The sequence below is a fragment of the Camelus ferus genome, chromosome 15 (genome assembly GCF_009834535.1).
Source record: "Camelus ferus isolate YT-003-E chromosome 15, BCGSAC_Cfer_1.0, whole genome shotgun sequence".
NCBI classification, from domain to species: Eukaryota; Metazoa; Chordata; class Mammalia; order Artiodactyla; family Camelidae; genus Camelus; species Camelus ferus.
Window position 1 is genome coordinate 18,067,794 of NC_045710.1, and position 24,162 is coordinate 18,091,955.

The 24,162-nt window shown below is 39.0% G+C and overlaps 2 protein-coding genes across 11 annotated transcripts in view; one reads left to right on the forward strand and one right to left on the reverse strand.

Annotated features, from left to right (window-relative positions):
* Positions 1-2,671, reverse strand: part of ADGRF3 (adhesion G protein-coupled receptor F3) — a 31,230-nt gene extending 28,559 nt beyond the window's left edge. For all 7 annotated transcript variants that reach the window (XR_004326188.1, XM_032497181.1, XM_032497183.1 and 4 more), the window contains exon 1: positions 2,577-2,671. The gene's annotated coding sequence lies outside the window, so the exon portion shown is untranslated. The remainder of the gene's footprint in view (positions 1-2,576) is intronic.
* Positions 2,672-2,936: 265 nt separating this feature from the next.
* The window catches only part of SELENOI (selenoprotein I), a 36,969-nt gene continuing 15,743 nt past the window's right edge, over positions 2,937-24,162 (forward strand). The window contains exons 1-6 of one of the 4 annotated variants that reach the window (XM_014563513.2): positions 2,937-3,113; positions 17,429-17,497; positions 17,962-18,070; positions 20,290-20,364; positions 21,761-22,023; positions 22,956-23,064. In XM_014563513.2, the coding sequence (XP_014418999.1) occupies positions 3,057-3,113; positions 17,429-17,497; positions 17,962-18,070; positions 20,290-20,364; positions 21,761-22,023; positions 22,956-23,064 (682 nt within the window). In that variant the 5' untranslated portion in view covers positions 2,937-3,056. The remainder of the gene's footprint in view (positions 3,114-17,428; positions 17,498-17,961; positions 18,071-20,289; positions 20,365-21,760; positions 22,024-22,955; positions 23,065-24,162) is intronic. The other 3 variants (XM_032497190.1, XM_006189696.3, XM_032497191.1) reach the window with 3 other exon arrangements.

Below are 24,162 nucleotides of genomic sequence, written 5' to 3' on the forward strand. Positions count from 1 at the left end.
AAGAGAAGCTTCAACGGATGAGGAAGCAAACCAGGAAAGCAAGGCAATAATAAACCATGCTCAGTATTGTGGTGCTGAAGGAAAAGACAGCATAGGACATAGAAGGGAACAGCCGGGCCAAGATGAAGTGGCCCCTGACAGCTCTGGGCTATCCTGGGCTTGAATGCGCGCTGGAATGGAATTCAAGAAAGAGGCAACAGGAAGGTGATTCACTCGCAAAGGCAAATTTGCTTACTTGACAATTTTCCCTTTCCAGGTGAGAGTGTCTGGTAAAACTCACCTAGGTCTAGGATTCATGGAGTTTTGGAAAAATAATATATTTGTATGGGCTTAATTTAACAGGCTTACACCATATCACTTCATATGCTTTATGTAACAAGGCAGGACAAGAATTACGATCACTTTACAGATCAGTTGATTTAATCCTAGAGAAGTTAAATGATACAGTTCAATTACATTTCAGATATGAATAGGATCTTAGAGATTAGTCTAACGTTCATTAAAAAAAGAGAGAACAAGGTTAGGTAAAGTGAGTTGTCTAGGATCACACAGCCAGTACGTGGCAGATATCAAAGTATAAACAATGTTCTATGTTGTTTCAATTTAGAAATTCTCATAGATAAATAACAAGTTCATACCTTATAGCACAGAGAACTACATTCAATATCTTATAGTAACTTATGGTGAAAAGAATATGAAAATGAATAGATGTATGTCCAAGTATGACTGAAGCATTATGCTATACACCAGAAATTGACACATTGTAAACGACTACACTGCAATAAATATGTATATATAGAAATTCTCAGACTGACTCATAATTGATTCAAACTTGTTAAAATCTTCCGCAGAAGAGAGGAAGCAAACTGTGACTGCTTTCACAAAATTAAAAGATGCTCTTTTAAAAATACTCCTTTTGAAAAAAAATTCCTTTTGAAGAAAATATTCAGAGAGGCAGAAAAAAATTTTACAAAATCAGAAATGCAATTCTGAGTTTGCGTACATTTGAAGTGATTAACACTAAGTGCAGTTTATGAACTATCATTAGGCTGTACTCTAGTCACATTTTATGGCTTGTCACTATTAACTAAACATCTTTTACAAGTATGAAGTTTGTATTTCAGATGGGTAAGCACGGGTCTTATATTTAAAATCATTTGGTAAGAGGTTTTTTTCTCTTAATAGCAGTTAGAAGAAACATATAACAGGAAATCTATAGTGTATTACTTGGAAGAATAGCCTCAGTCTAATTAACAGATTATCTAAAACTCTATTTAGCATAAAGATGTATCAATTTGGTTTTCTTATCGGATTTAAATACAGTACCTGCACAAAGGAAATAATTTTATGTCCAAGGAGGTGGTTTCATAGTTTTCCTTTCATTAAAGCCAACTTCCTACTTAAAAGGAGATTCACATTTCCAATGCACTTCACAACATATCAGAGATTTTTGCTCTTTCATTCAACAAAATGTACTGATCACATACTGTTTGCAAGCTGCTGGGCTACAGGACATGAGGAAAATCAAGAGGTTTAAATACCATCTTCCCCTTAGGCAAATGAGGGAAACTGACACCCAAGTTTATTGATCATCTACCATGCACCAATTATGATGGCAGGTTCTTACCTTGTAAGAACCTTAAACTTCATTATTATTTTTTTAAATAATAGAAATTTATTTTTCACAGTTCTGGATGTTGGAAAGTCCAAGATCATGGTGCTGTCTTATCTGCTGTCTGGTCATGAATCTTAAGCTTTTCCAGGGGAGATAAGATATACACAGAAATATACACTTGACATAAAGCGTCCCCAGAAAATATCTGTTGAATAAATGAATGTAAGGAATCTCAAAATAACTGCCCTTGTTGCAGAGTCCCAGAGAGATTCAGAGGCTCCCTTAGGTGGTGGCTTTTGATACTGAAGGCCTCATTTCATGTTAGGTTGACCATTTTCGAGCTGTGTAATTAAAGATCCTGGGCAGGTTAGGTAATCTGAATTTTGACTTCCTGATCTGCTAAGTGGGGAAAATGCCTTCCATCTCACAGTGTTGTTATGGGGGGTTGGCGATAAGTTAAGTTCCCCATATAGAAGGCGTTCAAAAAATGGTAGCAACTATTATTATTATGCTGATACACACTAGCCATTGATTTAGTGTTCTTTCTACATTTGGCTCCAGTTATGTAAACGCACTTCCTGCAAAAGCATTTAAGGAACCCTAAAGACTCAGATCAGCTTTTTTATCTGCTCCGGAGACACTGTCAATCTTCACTGGGAACAAAGTGACAGAGCAGACAGAGCGTGGCGAGGCGGTCCAAGGTTCATAAACAACGGACCCAAAGGCTTTGTCTCCAATGTTATTTCACGCCCCTTTATTAACTGCAAAAAGCCTCTCACCGAGCCTTCAGCTGGCTTCTCTATGGCAAATCACGTTCACTAAGCTACTGCGTGCAGCGCATGGTGCCAGTTGGCGAAGCGGGCTAGATACAGACTCTGTTTCTGCTTTTACGTCAAGGCTTGAGAGAACTAAGCCCTCTTCCCTGAGGCACTGCTGAACTGGTTCGCACGCAATCACCTACCTCCCAAGACTAAAAAGGTGTCCCCAAATCTCTACCCAGGCGCAGATGCCACATAATCGACGCCACTCCCCAGGGACGAAGAGCAAGGCCTCCTGGGAAACTGACCTTTCACCTCCCCTCTTGCCTTACCTCAACTCACCAATTTTGACGCTAGCGAATGAAGTGACCAGGAGACCTGGAAGGCGGGACTTAGTGGTTCCCCATCCACGCTGATTGGACTGCGACGGCGCGAAGGGACCGCGTGAGCGGGCTAGCGCCCCTCCCTCGGTGGGCGGGGAGAAGTGGGGGCTGCGCTTGCGCGCTGGGGAGGCGGCGGAAGTGGCCCTGGCGGCTACGCGTGCGCGGTGGGCGGAGCCCGGCTCCTCCAGCTCCTTTGCCAGCCCAGGTCCGCCCAGCCTTACCCAGCCGGTGTGGAGCTCGTGTTTCCCCACCTCGTCGCGGAGAGTCGCTGCCGAGTGGGCGCTCGGTGTTCGGGTCGTCATGGCTGGTTACGAATACGTGAGCCCGGAGCAGCTGGCTGGCTTTGATAAGTACAAGGTAATGCGGGTCCCGCGGACGCCCCTCTCCTCGCTGGTTCCCGGCCTCTCCTAGGCGCCTAAGGGGCCGGCGCCGTCTGTGTCACCTTGTGCCGCGTGGCTCCGGCGGGCTGGCGGCAGTTTCTCTGGAGGTCCTGCCGAGTGCTGGGGCTTTGGGGTCGGGGTGCGTGCGAGCACCCTAGGCCCGCCGCTCCGACTCGGCACCCTCCCGGGGAATTGCCTTTTCCTTGGGAAACTCCTCCACGAGAGGAGTCTTCGCTTCTTTACTTCGTTATTATTAATATTTTTAGCCCCCTGAGAGGTGATGCAGTTCCGTTCAGTGGTGTCTTAATTGTCTTCATTTTAATGAAGTTGCCGTCCGGCTCTCTTGCACGCAACTTCAGAGATGGAGAGGCTCATTTGGCAGATGAGGCCCGGGGAGCGGGGAGTGACTACTGGGGCCGTACTGCTGATGCGCTCGCTTCCACTCCCAGTGAAGAGGCGCCTGGGCAGCGGGAGAAGTAAATGTGCACAGGCAGGAACTGGAGCTGTGTAGTGGAAAGAGCGCGGGCTTTGGAAAACATGTAAACTTGATACCAAACCTGATACCAAAATCAAATTTCTTTATTTGGCTTTGGGCCAAATTATAGTCTACACTGTGCCAAAGGACTGTGAGAATTGGAGAAGCGCCTAGTAGGTAGTGGGCTTTCAGTAAATCCTGGTTGTTAACTTCCCATCAAGTACTGTTCTCCACTGCTCCCTCCTCAGTGAATGACTCCACTGTCCATCCAGTCAGTTGTCCAAGCCTGAAATCCGGGCAGTAACCTTTCCGCCTTTGTTACCAGTGTTACTTTCACTACTGATTCCTCTACCGCACCCACCAGCCAGTGAATCACCAGGTCCTGTGTGTCCTGTCATTTTTAGCCTGAACTAGAAAGGTACTTCCGCTCTCCCCACATATAATTTATTCTTTTAATTTTAGAATAGTTCTGGAATATTTCGGAATAGATTTACAGAAAATTATAAAGATGCAGTCAGAGTTCCCATATACTCCACACCCAGTTTCCCTGTTATTGACATCTTACATTTGTATGGTATGTTTGTCACAATTAATGAAGCAACATTTACACATTATTATTAACTGAAGTCCATACTTTATTCAGATTTCCTTAGTTTTCACCTAATGTTCTTCTTCTATTCTAGGCTCTTGTCCAGGATACCACATCACATTTAGTTGTCATGTCTCCATAGGCTACTATTGGCTATGACCACTTCTCAGACTTTTCTTGTTTTTGATAACCTTGATAATTTTGAGTTCCGGTCAGATATTTTGTGGAATGTTCATCAATTGGATTTGTCTGATGTTCTTCTTATGGTTAGACAAGGATTATGGGTTTTGGGGAGGAAGACCACAGAGAAGTGTCTCTCTCATTGCATCATATGAAGAGTACATTCTGTCAGCAGACTTACTACTGTTAATATTGACTTTGATCACCTCCCTGTGTTTGTCAGGATAGTTACTCTCTGGAAGAAAGTCACTATGCACAGCCCTCACTTAGGGAGTGGAGAGTTATGCTTCACCTTCTTGAGGGCAGAGTAGCAACATAATTTATTGGGACTTCTGCCTGGAGGATTTGTCTTTTCTTCCCCATGTATATTAATTCAGTCATTTATCTATATCAGTATGGCTTCATGGACATTTACTTTACACTTTGGGTTATAATCCAATACTACTTTATTTGGTTGCTCACCCACATCCACTTTTGCCCTTCTGTCCTTTCTCTATGCTTCATAGTGATCTTTTTTTAAAAATGTGCATCTGGTCATGTCACTCGTTTGCTTAAAATTTTCCACTGTCTTCCCACTGCTCTTGGAATCAAGTCCAAATATCCACAGCATGATTAGCATGGCTCTGAATGGTCTGCCCTCGTCTGTGTCCTCAGCTTCATATCTTGCTACTCACTGTCTACCCCTCCCAGCATTAAGAGTCATCTTCCCCATCTACTTTTTTTCGATCCTTTAGATCTTGCTCCAGGGAGGAAGTGTTCAAATAGTATTGTTACATCTGCCAGGAATGTAGCTCCTCCCATTTATGTTCCTCTTCACATCTTAAATGTTACTTTCTCAGAGAAGCATTCCCTAAGTACCCCTTTCGCCTTAAGTGTGCTCTCATAGCACCTCTGCTTCTTCATGGAATTAGTTCTTTAGGTGTCTCCCCATGAGAATGTAATCCTCGAGTGGTTAGACTTGTCTTACAGACCACCATGGCCTGAGCACAGGGCTGTTGTGATTAGGCTTCCAGCAAACATTTGTGGAACGAATGAATAACTGAGAAAAATCGTAATGAATCTTGTCAAACTGGAATTGGGATAACCATAAGGAATCTTAGAAGATCATATAGTATATTCCTCTGCTTTCAAGCAATATTGTGCCGTACCATTGCGAACTGAGGTGCTGACTGGTCTTAAAATTTTAAGTGGAAATTTAACCCAGTCCGGGGCTATTCAACTTTCACTAATGAAGTTTATTAACCCAGATACCTCTTGTTTTCCCTTAAGCTCTACCCTCTTTCTGTTGTCTCTTCTGCACTGTAAATATTGACGTACAAAACTTTTTCCTTACTAGGCTGTGGCTTTTTGGTGAGTGCCAGGAGAATAGCTGTTTAATTGGCAGCAGAGTCTGTAATACAGAATCTACTTTTTTTTAAAAATAAGCAGTCTTCCCTCGATTTAAATTTCCAACTAGATGGATGTCCTAAATTACGGGAAATTAATAGTGTGATTTTTCCGTTCCTATCTTTTTCCCTTTTCCGTTATCTGACTCACTTCCTGAATCTGACAGCAGATTTCCTATCATTCTGGAAAACAAAGGTCAATTTAGCAAGCGTCCAGTGTTCACTAAAATATAGTTTGTTGATGTTATTTTAGTTATAATGAGGCTTCTTTTAAACAAGTGGTGGAGGCGGGGCACAGGTTTTTATAACCTAAACTTCTTCCAGCAGAAGGTTCTTTACTCAGTACTGTGTTCGTATTAGAAAATATGAATCCAAAGGTGCCCAAAGGAAAAATCTGTGTGGTCAGTATTACTGGAATGTGAATTGTACCAAGAAACCTTTTCTTCCTGAAGATCATACATTCCCATTGCGTGGACTTTGACAGGGAGTGCTTTATAAATGCTTATTGAATTAAAACAGCGTCTGAGGAAGATCATTCCATAAATAAAGACCCAAAACACTTGAAAGAGATTTTTATTCTCTGATGTGACCCTATATACTACAGCAAAGAGATATAGAGAAAAGATTGTACTAAAAAAGTAGCTGGTGGGAAAATTACTTTTGAGCCAGTTTAATTTCTTCATCTTCCCTAGAGGTAAATCTGAGAGCTACAGTTGGAAACCTGGCAGTTATTCAGAGTAACTCCTGAAAGGGGTGTACACGCAGAGTAGTAATTAGGTTTCTGTAGTAAGAAACTGAAAGACAGTTGATTTTCAGTGCAGAAGAAAGCATGGGGTGGATTCTGTGTTATATGCTCTCTTAACGCTTGGGTTCTTCGTTGCCTTACCCCAGTCTTTTTAAAGAGCTGAATAATTAGTTGTGTCTGCCTTCTCTGTTAGGATATGAGCTCTGGGAGAGAAGCAAAGCCTGTAGCTCTCTTATTCAATGTGACCAAGGTCTAGCACATGAACAGAGTAGGCATTTGACAAACATTTATTGAAGGAATGAAAGTTTAAAAGAAAATAAACCATTTTGGAAGTGTGGTAAAATGGAGCTGTGCATCTCCTGGACGCTTTTTGTATTTTGAATGTGAAGATGTCAGGGGTTTAGCCGCCATTGTTCTCTGTTGCTTTTTAATGTACCTTCAGACAATTATGTTGAGGAATTTCACTCTCTTGAGCCTCATCATTCCTTCTCTCTTCCTATACTGCCTTTTTATTTTAGAGGAGGTTCTGGAGATTGAACCCAGGACCTTGTGCATGATAAACATGTGCTCTAGCCCTTTGAGCTATACCCTCCCCTCATCCTTCAAGCTATCCCTACCTGCCATTAGGTATTGTGGTTACCTAATCTGACCTAAGGAAGACTTAGTTTTAACTGATAGTGTAGCAGCTAATTTCAAATTGTAACATTTCACTTAAGAGAGGAGGTGTTCTGTGAAATATCTTCTTGGTTTCAAGAATACAATTTTATGATAAGTTGGTTTCTGCTATTATGGTAGTTAAGTAACTTGGCTGTCGACAATAGCCAATTGATTACAGGAATTGTGACTTCGGGTAGGAAAGAGAGGCAGTGTACATCTTGATGGTAATGCTGACTGGTTAACACCCTTGATTTTGTTTATTCAGTCAGCCTTTACTGAGGGCCCACTCTGCGTCAGTCATGGCATTGGGGCTGCAAAATTAAGCTAGGCTAGAATTCCTGCCTTCAAGGAACTCAGTTCGGTGGTATATGGACAAGGAAATAAACAGATATGAATAATTAATAAATGCAGTTAGGTAAGTGCTGGGTGCTGTGGGAGAGGGAATCAACTCCAGGGAGTGAGGATACAGCTGAGAAAGACTTTAGAGAGAGGATGGAGGGGAAGGGGGAGCTCAGTCTAGAGAAGGAAGCTGAGTAGGCCCCTGTTCTTACCAGGTGATGAGGGGAGTAAAAGCATCCCTGAATAAGAGAGCAGTGGGGTGAGTGCAGAGGCGTGAAGGCCAGAGAGTACTTTCTGGGACCCATGAGATTTAGATGTTTGGGCTTAGTGGTGGAGTGTCAAGAGGTGAGACTGGAGAGGGAGGTGGGGCCCTGTCAGAAGGGGGATTGTTGATGTAAAGGAATTTAGGATTTTACCCTGTAGATCATTGTTTCTGTGGCCCAGGGACCATCGGCATTAGAATCACCTGGGGACAGTGTTTAGCCTACTTCTAGATGCACTTTAGGGGATTCAGATTGGATAAATCGCTGTTATCTTCATGTTAAACAAATACTTTAGGTGCTTCTTGGGTACCTTGTAAGGCTATTGGTTTTGGGGAGCCACTTAAGAATTTTAAACAGGATTGGATTATCAGTTTTTTTGGGGGGGAAGCAGAGGTAATTAGGTTTATTTATTTATTTGCTTTTTATGTTGGTACTGGGGATTGAACCCAGGACCTTGTGCAAGCTAAGCACACACTTTAATACTGAGCTATACCCTCCCTTCAGGATCAGATTTTAATTTAATTTAAAATCTGGATCAGATTTTAATTTAACAGGAAGCTTACCCTGTCAGCTAGAAAATGAATGGATGGTGGTAGAGGTAGGGGTGATCTAGAGACCTTTTAGGATCCTCCTGCATAAAACTGGGTCAGAAATGAGGAAGGCTTGAATCAAAGCAGTGAGGATAAAAGGGGAGTGGGGCTTCTAAAGATGGAGGTCAAACTGCTTAATCTGCCCACTGAATTTGGCCAGCAGATACGTTTAATCTGGCCCACACCGACTTTGTTTCAAAAATCAGTATTTTCCCCATAAAAGCCCAGATTTCTGGGTTCTCTTGAAAAACCAAAATAGTGGATGACACAGGCCCTGAACTTCCTCCTGACAAGAAGCTCCTGAAGCTGAGTAGTGCTTGCTGTCTTTGAAAAGGGCGTTTGCTCTTGTGCACCATTTCTCTACCAGTCCCCGTGCTCCATGCAGGCCTGCTTTGTTGAGTTTACTTGCCTCATCCCTGTGGACATTTGAGATTGTGATCCTTGATTTAAGATCTGAAATTGACAGAACATGGTAACTGACTAGCTGGAAGTAGCAGGAGAGGAGTTTGGGATGACTCAGGCTCTGGTAGGATGACTAAGTAGATAGTGATGGCAGTCACTGAGGTAGGCATTGTGTGAGGCATTACCTCTAGAAAGGTACCCTTGGTAATAACGGCACCTAACATTTGTTGAGTCTAAGATTTAATCTTGATATTTCAGTGAGGGCGTATTGTTAATATCTCATGAGTAACCTAACTCCTAAGAGATTGATCCTTACAGAACAGAAGTAAAAAATATAATTTAAATGATAAATGGTGCTGAATCTGGCAGGTTAACGGTCACCTTTGCACAGGGAACTTCTCTTGGATGAGACCATGTGGAGGCATAGTTTGTGGACTTGGAATTAAAACAAAGAAAACTTCATGTTCTAGAGAAATATCTTCTGAGGATGACCTGTCCTCCATTAGAGGAATGTTTCTGCAGTGATTTCGAAGATTGGAACACTTTCCTCAAGAGTCACAGTGGAAACATGAAAAATTCCTGATCTTTTGATTTTCACTTATTATGACTGCAAGCTGACTGCAATATAGTATGTCATTTATGGCATTACTTGGACCTGTTACAGTTAATTCAAGCGTAACTTACCTTTAGTTGTGCCTTGGTCTCCTTGAGCAGATATGGGGAACTGGCCTCTCCCTCCTGCACATACATTAGTAAGGCTTGAATAGTATTTCAGTCGTCTTAGATATAGATTTACAAATGTCTCATAGAAAGAATAATTTTTGCAGTTGGCAGAGACAGAGGAATCTTTCAGAAGGAGAGAAAGAAGAATGGATGGGAAACTTCTGCAGAGTGAGAGAGAAATTAAGTGGTAGGTAGAAGGTGATTCCATTTTTAGGTGCTATTTGGAAGAAACATCTTGAATCTGCTTTTTAACTACTTTCTGAAATATCAGTTCACTGACGATGGCTTGTTTTTCTAACTGCTGTAATGCTTAAATGTCAAGAAGTTCTCTGCCGAATAAAAATTTGCCTGGTGCTTAAGGGAGAGTGGGGAAAGATGTTTCCATCAGAGACTGATGGGAACCTAGGTACTGAGACTGGGAAGACCGTGGTAAATTAGAGGCACAAGGAAGTGGCAGGTGTGTGAGGGAGCAGGCGAGCCTGGTGAGCTTAGTGAAGAAAAGTTGTGATGGCAAGAGCAGTGTCATCATAAATGCTGAAATGATAATGACCACAGACAGTTATATAGCATTCACTGGCATTACCTTACATATATTATCTCATTTAATTACATATATTATCTCATTTGTACTTCTGTACTTACGAACATTAAGTGGCATGTAACATATACCCACATACTCATGCCCCAGGAGGTTATGTCAAGAGAAAGTATATTTTAGGAAAGGAAGAATAAGTAAATATTTTCAAATACCACTCTTCTATTTAAGAACCTTTAAGATTTAAGAATTTAAGAAACACATGCAGTACCTTCCATGTGTTTATCATGTGTTTGATATCTAGATTCCTCAGCAAGGATTTCAGGTTCCTTCACTGAATGACCCCTCCTTTTTCCTTACCTTCTCATCTCTTGTTGGAGTTTATTATAGATTGTTTAAGTCTAGCAAGCAAACCTGTTCATCATCATGATTTGCTGCTTCTTGTCTCGCTGCTCTGGCTCTTCTCCATCTTTTCTCACCATCTTCTCCTCTCTGACTTGTTAGCAGATATAAATGACAATATTCACTGAAATGGGATCTCACTGCCCACTGACATTACCATAGAATGTCTCTCAAGGCAGTGGCATCTGTCACCTGGGCTGTATTCTGTTGGTTAGAAGCAAGTCACAGGTTCCACCCTCAAGGGAGCTAATGAACCATCAAGAGGAGGGTATTGACTATACAAAGGCTTGACTCATTGGGGATTATCGTAGGCTGTGTCCGCCACAAATCGAAAGCAGAAAAATGTGTATTGCAGGATATTATGGGAATAACAATTTCAGTATATTGGATCTAGGTAGCTCATGATTTTATTTGAGCCAGGAGAGGGTAGTAACTTAAAAACAAAGTGATCCGTTTCACAGAAATGTTCTGAGATGACTCATAAAGGATTTACAGTGTAGACCTTTCTGTTTATTAGCTGTTAATCCTTGAATTTTACAGTTTTTTAATCTGTTAAAACAGGGAGGAGTAATCTATCTTATCTTACAGTATCAAATAAGAGGACAGATGATAATTGTACTTTGGAAACTGTATAACATACAAACATAGGCGTGGTATTTTTAATCAGGGAAGAGTAAGAGCAACTTCCCCTTGTGAAGTTCAAAGTTGCTGTGGACTAGTTCCTTGGGGAAAATGGTTTCTCTCATCACCGATGGAGTCACTCTCTACTGCTACTTAATAAGCATGCAGAGTAGTTCATGCATTTTTTCATTCATATGTGCAAAGATTCACATATGTTTGTTGAGCTCCTACTATGTGCCAGATGCAGAAAGGATCAGATTGGGAAACTTTCTCCATTCTTTTAATTGTTTCTTTATATGCCATTGCTCAGTGAGTCCCACATTTGTATGTGAAGGTAGCTCTGTTGACTACCCTGATATTTGTTGAGTGAATAAGAATTTTTTTAAATTAAAAAATTTTTTTAATTATTTTTTGGGGACAGGTAATTAGGTTTTTATTTGCTTTTTTTTTTTTATAATGGAGGTACTGGGGATTGAATTTAGGACCTCACGCATGCTATGCTTGCACTCTACTACTGAGCTACATCCTCCCCCAATAAGAATTGTAAATAATTGGGATCTTCTGTTTTATGTTTGTGCTTAAGTGATTGACTGGGAGGCTTGGAATGCCATTGCTAAAGAACTCTATTCCAGGAGTGGTAGAACACATGTTGGCCACAAGGGATTCTGCCTCTGTAAAGACTCATACCTAAACATGATGAAATCATGAGACCTGTCAGCAAGGGGCTGACCTCCATACCGTACTAATACCATACTAGACACCAAGCTTCCTTTTGCAGGTGGGGAGAGTTGATATTTTTCTTCTCTCTCCTGAGTTCTTAAGAAAGGTTGACAATGTGTTTCTTTCACTTAAGAGATACCTGGAAAGTCAGTATGAGCAATAAATAATCTCATACAATGAACCCAGTTGTGAATTAAAATTGGTTCTTTGTGACTATCCTTGCTTTTTTATTCCTAAAAGCATGGGTGATTTAGAACTCAAGTATTTGGGGAATAATTTTTTAAAAACTCAAATATCATTTTGAGTTGGCTTACATCTGAAATGATAGGTGCAGTTTATGAACTATTATTACCTTGTACTCAATCCATACTGTATGGATTTCCACGGTTAATTAAAATATGTTTTATAAGTATAAAATTTATATTTCAAATGGGTAAAGACAGGCATTGTATTAAAAATCATTTGACAGTTAGAGACCTATCCTTAGGTTGATTATAAGACAAAGCAAGAGCAATCTGCTTCTGATGATAGATGGTAGAGTATTACCATGTGTATTAGCATTAGGACAGTAGCCTCAGTCTAATTAATAAGTGGTCCAAAGCTCTGTATTTAGTGCAAGGGTGTGTCAGTTCAGTTTTCTTATCAGGATATGGAAGGGATTTAAACTATAGTACCTGTATGAAGGAAATATTTTCAGGTCCAAGGAAGTGGTTTCATAGTTTTTCCTTTTGTTAGAGCCAGTTTCCTCCTTAAATAAGAGGAAGCTCACATTTCTAATGTGCTTCTCAAAAATGGGCTCTTTATAGCATATTTTAGTAGTAATTTAGAGTCACTGTACTGCTGCTAGCCTAATCCATAATCTTCTCTTGCCTGGTGTACTGTAACAGTCTTGTAACTGTTTTGCACTTTTGCCCTCCTCCAGTCCATTTTCTACACTGTAGACAAAGTGATCCTCTAAAAATATAAATCAGGACTTACGTTGGGCTTATAATAAAATCCAGCTCGCTGTGGTCCTTTTGGGTGGTGTCCACCCATGTCTACAATCTCATTTCATACCACTCTTCCTTGCTCACTAAGCTATAGCTATATTAGCCTCCCCTGCTTTGTGGTCTTTGCACATTTTGTCCTCTGCTTGGAGGGTATCTTGGCATGTACTCCCCCCACCCAACACCTATACAGCACACACACACGTACACACACGCACACTGCCACACATATATTCTTTATTTTCTGTCTTCTTTTTAGATATAAATTATAAACACACAGATCTTAAGTATATAATTTAATGCATTTTTGCTTATGTATATACCTATGTAATGAGCACGCAGATCATGATACAGAATTATACCTAGCACCACAGAAGGCTTCTATTTAGCCCTCTCACTAAACTGCTGTTATGACCTCTTTTTGCCGTAAGTTAACTTTGTCTGTTTTTGAGCTTCATGTGAATGTAACTTATAACAGCATGTTCTCTTTAGTGTCTTGCTTCTTTGACTCACTGTTCTGTCTCATACGTTCTTTACCTGTCTTGCCATCTTCTGGGATGTAGCTTAAGTTCCCCTCCTCAGAGAAACTTTCTCTGACCACCCTGACTCAGGCCCTCTTGTACAACAATGTTTATTGCCTTCACAGTGTTTATCACAGCTTGTGATTATGACTTGTTTTCTTGCTCACCATCTAGACTGCAGACTTGGTGAACACAGGAAGCATTTTGGTCTTGTTCACCATTTTCTTTCTAGTGGTCTAGCACCGTTCTTGGTACAGTCATAGGCACTCAGTCATAAATATTTGTTGACTTAATGAATGAATGAAGAATGAATTCTGCTTTATTTCCTGACTTGTACTGAAGTTAAAAAAAAAAGTCTTGAAACTTTCTAATATTTGGAAAAACATTATCTAAGGTAATTCTGAATTTCACTAAGACTTTATGAAATTTTTTTCTTGTGGGCAAGATAGACTAATCGCCATAGATGACAGTACAAAATTCCATGAGGGAAATGTTTAGACATTCTACCTTGATCAGCATTTTTGCAGAGACGTAGGTGAAAGCATTGTAGCGTGACAGCTTTACTTGCTGTGAGTTTGGGGGGCATAGCTGGTACCTTGGATAACTAAGTCTGACCCTGAGGAGAAGGATGAGTGGGCTTTAGCAAGATGAAATGTTAAAATGGTAAAGGTCGGGTCTTACACTTAGGTTCCAACAGTCAGCCTCGTGTTAGTGCAGAGAAAGGTGGCTTACCAGTCTGTATAAGAAAGACCTGAGGAGTTCAGCTGACTGAAGGTATGTGTAAGTCTGCAGTGAGACTTTATTGCCGCAGGAAATTAATACCATGTTAAACATCAGTTAAGAAAGGAGTTGTTGAGGAAGAAGGGCTTCTAGTCAGGATCTCCTTTGTACTCATGCACCACTTGAAATGTTCCTTTTGCCCTGGATCACACTTTTGTATTGATTTAACAACTTGGATTGTCCGGGGCACTGGCTGTCAAACTAAAGCCCCAGGCACCTGTTTTGTGAGTAAAGTTTTATTGGAACACAGCATGCCTGTTTGTTTCCCTGTTTCCTGTGACTGCTTTCCTGTTTCAGTGGCAGTGTTGAGTGTTTGTTACAGAGACCATATGGCCTGCAAAGCCTAAAATATTTACTGTCTGGCCTTTTCCAGAAAAAGCTTTCCAGCCTCTGGTCTAGAGAACTAGACCTAGATGATGAAGGAGACCGAAACTATGGCAAAGGATGAGCAGCAGAAGGAACGTGAGATTTTAACCAGGTGAAGAGAAGATGTAGGTGTGACAGGGAAAACCATCTTCAAATATTTGAAGCATTATTGTTTGGAAGAAAAATTGGACCCTTGTCTGGTTAGTTTTGTAAGGCATATTAAAAACAGGATAGAAAACAAGGGGTAAGGGGAGGATTTTGTTAGTGTATAGAAAAGTTGTTTTAACACTGGAGTGGGCTATTTCTAGAAGTAATGAGTTTTTTGGTAACCAGAGGCATTTAAAAGAGGCCAGATGACTGTTTTACCTGTTCCCATAGATGACAGTCAGGCACATGAGAACTTGACGTCCCCTGAACTCCTGTGGTTCTGAGATTTTGCCTTAGAATGATTCTCAAACTTAGGCTGTGGTTCTCAAGCCTTTCTCCAGGGTACTAGCTTGGTCTGGCCCTACAGACTGAAGATCAGGCAAGTCCAGCAGGCCTTAACAGTGGATTATCCACCTGGTTCAGATATTCTGGTATACATCAAAACATCTTTCAATAGAAAATAAAAATATACTTAACAGGCATTAACTAAATCTAGTTGAGCACCTTTTAAAGTTTACATTTTGCTTATTTTTTTCATGCATGTGGAAGGTTTGACTCATTCTTCTTTCCTCCTATTGATTCACAAGACAGTTTCAAGTTTCTTTGTTTATCACCAAGTGATATGTGACCTTCAAAAATACTCAAGTGTGTAAGGCTAGAGCACAGAGTGTTCTTCAGGTTTATTGTTTGCTGCCCGCGGTAATCTCATATTAAATTTTCTTGCTGTACTTGAGCTCACCAGCTGTTTTTATTAAATGCGAAAAATCCAGCTAGGCAAACTGACCTTCTTATATTGTTCTATATTCTTTTCATATTTCTGCTGGTCTCCTGAAGTAGAGATTTAGAATTTAAACTTAAGAATTTAAAAGCAGAGCTTTTCAAATCAAAATACTGTGAGTTAAGGACCTTCTCTTAGGTCAAAGTTCGAAGTATGGATAGCTGCTGAATGAGACTCATTCAGCAAACATTTCAATTAAGAGCACTGTACTTTGTACATCGTATTAACTATTCGTGTGATGTTGTAAACCGTTTTGTTCTGATTTGGACTTCTTATAACTTTTGAGCTTTGCAGTAGATAGTGGACTTGAAATGTGTGTTTTCCAGCTTATTGGATCTGCTGGCTACATCATGTGGGTCTGGGTGCAGACTTCGGTGAAGTGGAGGAGGCCAGGGCCCTCCCGCCTTGTCACTGGCAGCTTCTGGGGGTTCATATTGGTTGCATGTCCTCGGTTCTGAAAACTTAAATTCAGGCAGTCCTGTCAGTGGGGACTCCTTCATCCTGCAGAGGTGCAGATGTAGTGGTAGCTATTGTGTGGCATCGCGTTGTAGGCTGTAGAGAACCATGGAATCAGAAGTTGATTTTAGAGAGCAGCCGTGCACGTTGAAGTAGGCTTGTGCTGAGAGCCTCACTCTGGCCAGCGGAGGCAGAGGGTGTTCTCCTTCACCGTGTTCTTCCCACTGTCTGTCCTGCATCTTCTGTCCACGCTATCCCATTTCAGTCAGCGTGGGGTGGAGACATGGAGGCACTCAGACATGGAGTCTGTTGAATAAACATTTGACTTACTAGTTAACTTTCTTTGCTAGAGTATTTTAAACTGTTACTATTTATTTACTTTTTTGCTCCATCACACTTTCAAGTCTTCAAGGGGAGGGTATAGTCAGGGGGGAGGGTAGAGCTCATGCTTAGCATGAATGAGGTAGTGGGTTCAATCCCCAGTACCTTTGTTACAGATAAATAAACACCTAATTACTGCCCCACCATTTTTTTTTTTTAAATTAAGTCTTCAAACACGTTGGGAAATATTTCCTGCATACTCCTAAAGCATTCAGGAAGAAATTTTTATCTTTAATGATTATTTTTTAAAAAATTAGATACTCAAATGTTTACTTCTTATGTATATACTAAACATAAATAGAAAACAAAGTTGCAACATTTTTCAGGCATTTGACTACTGTGACATTGGTTAAATGTCAGCTTGTTGAATTGGTAATTTTTCCACTCCCTGAGGTGGAGAATTGTCCCTTACCAATTTTGTATCCTTTCCTCCCCACACCTAGTGGACTGCTTCCTACATGCCAGGGACTCCAGTGTGTGTGTGTCTGGGGAATAAGTCATCAACTCGAAGTTTTACATAATTATATACTGATATTTTGTTAGAATATCCTTTGAATTTTACCTTTGAACAGTTGGGGAATACATCTGAATACCTAACCTGTTGTTGTCTTCCTTTGCTTATTTAAGTAATCCGTTTTCCTGCTGTAAATGGATCTGTCATGCTTTGGTGCTCAAAACGCATTTACTGATATCTAATACTTACATAACACTTACTGTGGGCTAGGTCCTGCTGGAAGTGCTGCCTGTGTATTATTAGTTTATCTAATCCTTATGACAGTCCTTTGAGGTAAAGGCTCTGATCCTCATTTTACAAATGAAGAAACTAAGACAGGTTAAGTAACTTGCCCAAGATTGCATGGCCAGTATGTGCATTAGTAATGGTATCAAGGGTAAAACAGCTAGACTCTTACTAGTTGAGAGGGATGAAGGAAATTGAGGTCATTGTGTGAATGCACACAGTGTGCTTATTACTAATCTGCTTATAGTAGATGAGCACTTGTAAGCAATATAAAATTTTGTGCTGAAACTGTAATATTACAAAAGTTGATGTGAGTAAAAAAAATCTGGCTGTGCTTGTCTGTCTTTGCCTCATTCATGTTGTTCTTCCAGTTCTGTTACTCAGATGAGGACATCATAAATAGATATGTTCTCCAGGTTATTTTTCTAGTATTAATTTTCATTTGAGAAATATCGTTCTACTTGCTAGGATGCAAGGATTAACTCTGAGTATCTTCTTTCATTTCTTAACAGTACAGTGCTCTGGATACCAATCCACTCTCTCTGTATGTCATGCATCCATTTTGGAACACTGTAGTAAAGGTAAGAATATTAATAAGCATGCACTTATGTTTTAGTAAGTTTGAAATATTTTAAACTGTTTTACGGAATATTACAAGGCAGCTGTCAGTGCAGTAAGACATTTAGAGAATACCTCTACCAGCCTCCTTTCCCTTTGTCACAAACTGAGGATTTATCTTTGTTGAAGTGTAAGTTTATGCTCCAGAATCTATCATATTTATAAAATGCTTTTTAAACTTTTCTAAAATAAATATAATGTTATGATTATAAAAGTCTGTTGATTATAGAATTATTTAAAATATAGAAAATAGAGATGCTTATTTCTGTTAACTGCAGATTATGGTTTACAGTTGAATATATATAACTCCTGTAGATCCTTCGAATTTATAGCTTTTATTATGACAGATTTGCATATTATGGTATGTAGTGGACAGAGAGATTTCTATACTTTAATTATTTTGTAATTATTTTGAAAAAAAAACTAGGTATTTCCTACTTGGCTGGCTCCAAATCTGATAACCTTTTCTGGCTTTCTGCTGGTTGTATTCAATTTTCTACTTATGGCATACTTTGATCCTGACTTTTATGCTTCAGGTAAGATTATTACTTTCATATAAAATGTAAAATGTCCAAATAGAGAAAAGTGAGATATGGCTAATTTCTGGTTCTATTAAGATATTTGCATTTCTGAAAAGTTTTAGATATTTTAAGGGTATGTAAAATGTTCGAATTGGGTGGAAGAGCTAAGTTGTGTTTTCACAGTCTGTCATGTATGTTTCTGTTAAGTTCTAGAAGCCAACTTGGCTATTGAATTTAGATATGCTGTCTAAAAAGCAGTGAGGTTTTGGTAAATAAAGAGTAATTGGATTTATAAGACGACAGAAAATTAGGACTGAAATTTTTCCTGAAAATGAATATAAGCAGGGCCCAACATACCTACCAATTCCAGAAATATCCCTTCCCTCTTTCTAGTTATGGAATAAAAATTATCTTTTTCTAAGGGGAATATGATATCTCTTTCCCTCAGCTCCAGCATCCATACTTGCCTTTAATAACTCCGAGTTTCCTCTGAAAATGGTTGTTAGACCTTTAAATATTTATTGACAGAAGTCTGGACCCTTACTGAGGAAGAGAGGAAAAATGCATTTTTTGGGCAGTTTTCAGCCGCGAACTCCAGTTTCTTCTTTCCCACCTATTCCTGTCTTCACTTCCTCCACACCCAGCTTCTGCCCTGGCCATGGAAGAGAATCTGGGGTGTATTCAGGATGAGGCGGAATATGTGAGAGACACAGTTTACTTTCATTGCTCACAGTTGATGGAATTGAAAGGAACAGAAAGAAAGACAGAGGTAGATGAGTATTTTTTGCATTCTAAGTTAGAGGATATATTTTCCAATAAGTGTACTTGTAAATGTTGTAGTCAGGAGTTTTAGTACTATAATTCATCTCTGTTATGAGTTCAGCAAACTTTCTGCACTGACCTAGAAAAATTAACAATCACTGGCAGCATTGTTTTTGTAGGAAAATTCGGAGTTTCAAACACTTAGGGATTTGTGATATTATAGAAATTCTGAATATTGAAATTATACATATGCTTAACTTTATCAACTGAAAATATTAGCCATAGCTTCTGTACATGTAATAAAATGGTAATTGAAGATCATGAGTACCAAATGAATAATAAATAAGATTAAATTTCATTAAGCATGATCTTGATACTGTTTTTTAAAAAAATTTTGTATTTTAATCCTCAGGATATCCTCAAAAGTTTATCTTTGTAACTAGAAATATTATTTTCTCTGACTAAATAAGATTATTTACTTAGTTATTAAGAGAGCTAAAAGTATGTAAATGTTATTATGTTTCCCAAGTCATTCAACTTGAAGGATCATATGAACCATCTAGTTCCACTGTATTTGGGAAATGGTTCGATCATATACTCAAGGTCACAATATTGGTTGATGACAGAGCCCAGAACTAGACCCCAGACCTCCTGAATCTTAGTTGTTCTATCTGAGGGGACAGAAGTGAGGTCCAGACATTTCAGAATGATTCTGATGCCAAAGTCATCCAGTTAAGGTAATCTGTCTATACCCAAATCAAAAGGTCTTTTGTTAGTTAATTAACAATATAGTGAGAGTTTAGGTTGAAGGCTTAATACATGCTTATAGTATAATTATAAACAACAAAGATCTAACACAAGCTTTTTTCTTAATTGACGTATACTCAGTTTACAATGTTGTGTCTATTTCTGGTGTGCAGCATAATGTTTCAGTCATACATGTACATACATATATTCCTTTTCATATTCTTTTTCATTATAGGTTACTACAAGATACTGAATATAGTTCACTCAGTAGAAACTTGTTGTTTATCTATTTTATATAAGTAATCAGTATCTGTAAATCTCAGACTCCCAATTTATCCCTTCCTCCCCCGCCACTTTGTTTTCTATGTCTGTGAACCTCTTTCTGTGTTGTAAATAAGTTCATTTGAAACACAAGTGTTTTTAAAATTCCAGAAACATTATTTTTCATTCTAGGTGCATAAGTAATTTTTAAGTACAGATGAACAGTCTTGGGTTATGATTAAAGCTCAAAATAAATACCTGTTACTTATGAAGGGTTGGGCAGTTCTTTGGTTTTGTCAGTTTGTTGATATATTTTAATATTTACCTAGTTCCGCATTCAAGATATATTGTAAAGTACTTCAACTTCTATTTAATAAATAGAAACATTTCTCACTGACAGTATATACATGATAAGAACAGTTGTACTTAGACTGCATTAAAATCTGAGTTGCTTTTCCTTACAGCACCAGGTCACAAGCACGTACCTGATTGGGTTTGGATTGTAGTAGGCATCCTAAACTTCACAGCCTACACTCTAGGTAAGAAATTGCAAATACTCATTTTAGCCAATGGCTGGTAAAACTGTCAGCAAGGATAGCCACCTACTAAATTAACATTTTTCTCCTATGCTTAATTCATTTTAACTAGGGTTTATTAATATCCTTTTCAATTTGATAAATATGTTTGTGAGTTTCTCTGTGAAAAATATTGTCATTTGCTAGGATTTCAAAGAATAAGATAAGAATTGGCTAACTACCACTTGTGGGCCAAATCTGACCAGTTGCTGGGTTTTGTAAGTGACGTTTTAGTGAAACACAGCTCTGCTCATCCTTTACATGTCTATGCTGCTTTTCTGCAACAAAGACACAGTTGAATAGTTGCAACAGAGACCATTTGGTCCACAGTGCCAATTCTCTGAACTGGTGTGCTTTTCTGTCTCAGTGTTTTTGCTGATAGCACTCCCTCCTCTTGAAGTGGCAGACTCCTTTACCTCCTGTCTACTGAAATCCAACCCATTCTTTATGTCCCCACTCAGATTTCATCTTGTCTGGAAAGCCAGTCTGGTTTCTCTTAGCCTGAAGAGAACTCGTCCCTTTTCTCTATTCTTCTGTGGTTTGTGATATATCATATCTTTAATGTCATGTTTTGCCTCCTTTCTCGATTTTAAACACTCTGAGGGCACAAACTTACTGTGAACTATTTGTTGTAAAACCTGCCTTGAAGTAACAATTTATAATCTTCATTTATTCTACTAGTCTACTAGAACTACTAGACTAGTTTATTCTACTAGTTTATTCTAGTTAAACTACTAGAATAGTTTATTCTAAGATTTTTATAATCTTCACAGCATCAAGAATAGTGCATTGCACAGTTTCAATAAATTTAATTCTTACAATTACTCAACACACATTATGCAGTATATATATTTACTCAAAGCCATTTCTGAAAGCACTTAAAATTGTGGAGATCGTACATCTGTGAAGAAGTGACTGTGATAGCAAGCAAGATGAAACAGGTTTTATGATTGAAGCAAGGAGTGGTTAGATAAATTATCATGAACGACTACTGAATGTTCTCTGGAGGCTTAAGAATTTGTGGCTTGTGAGACAGCTCAGTTGTTAGGCATATTTGGAGGAATTCAGAGTCTAGCTAGAGAGCTTCTTCCCCAGATCTAAAATCGACACCATTCGGTATAATCTAACATATTTTTAGATTAAACTTTGAGAAACTACAGATTTTATTTCTGATATCTTTGCATTGTAGGAATTAAAGGTTGGATTTTCATCGTCCTGGCTGGTAGTTATAGTTTAGTTAATTAACATTCCTGTGATACGCTGATATGTTTTATTTTGTTTCTCTCCATTTTTAAAGAAGACTTTCTCCCTACTGGTGCAGATGTTGACCTTTTCCTGTGGTAATGTGTTCTTATCGCAGATGGCGTGGATGGAAAGCAAGCCCGCAGAACCAATTCCAGCACCCCGTTAGGGGAGCTTTTTGACCATGGCCTGGATAGTTGGTCATGTGTTTACTTTGTTGTAACTGTGTATTCCATTTTTGGACGAGGATCATCTGGTGTCAGTGTTTTTGTTCTTTATCTCCTGCTATGGGTAGTTTTATTTTCTTTCATCCTGTCCCACTGGGAAAAGTATAACACAGGGATTCTTTTCCTGCCATGGGGATATGACATTAGCCAAGTGGTAAGTATGTGTTCTTTGTTAAATTTTCAACATTGTCGTTTTGGGAAAGTTTTTGTCATTCCTTCTTTATTGACCTGATGCTTTTTTTGGTTAGAACTGATGGGTGCTTTAAAAATGTTTCCTTTTCATTTTATAGTATGTTTAGGTATTTATGAAAAATTTTAAACATGTACCACAGTAGAGAGAACAGTGTAGTGAACCCTTTTGTCCCTATTACTTGACTTCAGCAGTTAACACGTGGCCAGTCTAGTTTCACGTATACTCTTCCTCACCCTCCTCCCAATCATTTTAAAGGAAAATTCTGACATTATGTCATAAATATTTCACTCTATATCTCTAAATGTAAGAACTCACTTTAAAAAATATAATCACAGTGTTATTATTATGCCAAAAACTGAAGTTTCTTAACATTCATTTGAACTGTTGATCTCATAAAGAAAGTTATGCACATATAATTAAAGTGTTGGCTTTTTGTCTTCATTGCCAACTTTTCAGTGAGTAGAGAGATTTGTTTTCTCTTACTTAATAGGCTTGCTATTAACTCCCCCCGCCTTTGAGTCCCAGCTTTTTGTGTTGCCATTTTGCCCGTCTGCACCTAAAGCTATAGTAAAAGATCAGAAGTTGGGAGTGTGTTTGAAGAAAGTGGGTGGGCAAATTGGATCATCTTATGGCTTAACCAATTCATGAGGTGCCTTAAAGTGTTCCAAATGATAGCCAGCTGCTTGCACTGTCTAGAAGTTAGTTATTTTATGGCGTTGTTGGCTGAAAAAAAATTTTAAAGGCAAGAAGACTTGCCACAGTATCAAATTTAAGCATACTTATTGCTTTTACTAAAACTGTGTACTAGATTTTTGCTGCGTAAAGCATCATTGACTCCCTGATCTTTCCAGCTGTTAATGCTTTGTATGCTTTTGTCTGCATTTCCCTTCCAGACTATTTCTTTTGTCTACATAGTGACTGCGATTGTGGGAGTTGAGGCCTGGTATGAACCTTTCCTGTTTAATTTCTTATATAGAGACCTATTCACTGCAATGATTATTGGTAAGAAGCTCCATGTTGAAGCCTGTTTTAACATCACTTTGTTATCAAAGCCAGTGTTTGATTATAACAAGCAACAACACTCTCCCCGCCCACCTCCAGCAAGCAGAGCAACCCTGCAGTCCTGTAAGGTTTCAACCAAACATTAAGGAAAAAAATTTTCCGTGGTTTTTTTTTTTTTTTTTTCATTCAGTACCAACTGTTTCTAATTGGAAGGAAACACCAAAATAGATCACACAAATTTTGCAAGCTGACTATTCAAACTAATCTAGACTGTATTGTAAGATCCACATTTAGGTGGACATTTAGTATAGATTTCATAGTTATCTCAAAATTTGAAGATTATTAGTGTGAGAAAATAGTGATGAAACACAGATTACTTTATAATACATCCACTTCAAAAATTGAGCTTCTGTTCTGCTCAGATACTCTTTTTCTTAAGCCTCTGAATGCTAGGTAAAGGTTTTTGATCATGGTGATGTTTCCCTTTTGATTTTAGCCAGAGGGGATATGTACAGGATGACTGAGTCGGGGAGAGTGTGTTTTCTATGAAAAGAGGCAAAGAGGAAGAGGAAGCTGGTTTGTTATTTTGGGGCACTAGGAATGGCACTAGGATCTTTGCAGAGTGAAGAAAATAAAAACAAAACTTGATGTCTGTTGCTCTGTTCCCTTATCTCTAAAATAATCCTCCCTCTTTCTATTGATGAACCTCAGTTATAGAGTGAGAGCTGAAAGAGCTGAGAAGATGGTGCTGGCTTTCGGCAAGGAGTAGTTTGGGTCTTTTTCTGTGGGTCTGGACCACAGATATTTTAGGAACCCCACTGTTATCTACCAGATATTCATTTTTGGGTGCTTGTGGTTTCTTTACCTTGAAAAATGGCTAGTTTTTCATCTCCCACCATGTGTGAATCTTGTGATTTATGCAGCTTGTCCTATGACAGGTTTGCTGCATTTTTACATTTGAATGTTAAAGATAAAATGGAATCCTCTGATACCTGAGATTTATCTTTGAATGTTGAATGGGTGCTGTAATAGGCATATTGCTATCTTTGTAATTTATAAATTTTTGGCAACAGTACTTACAAGGCAATGATACTTCTT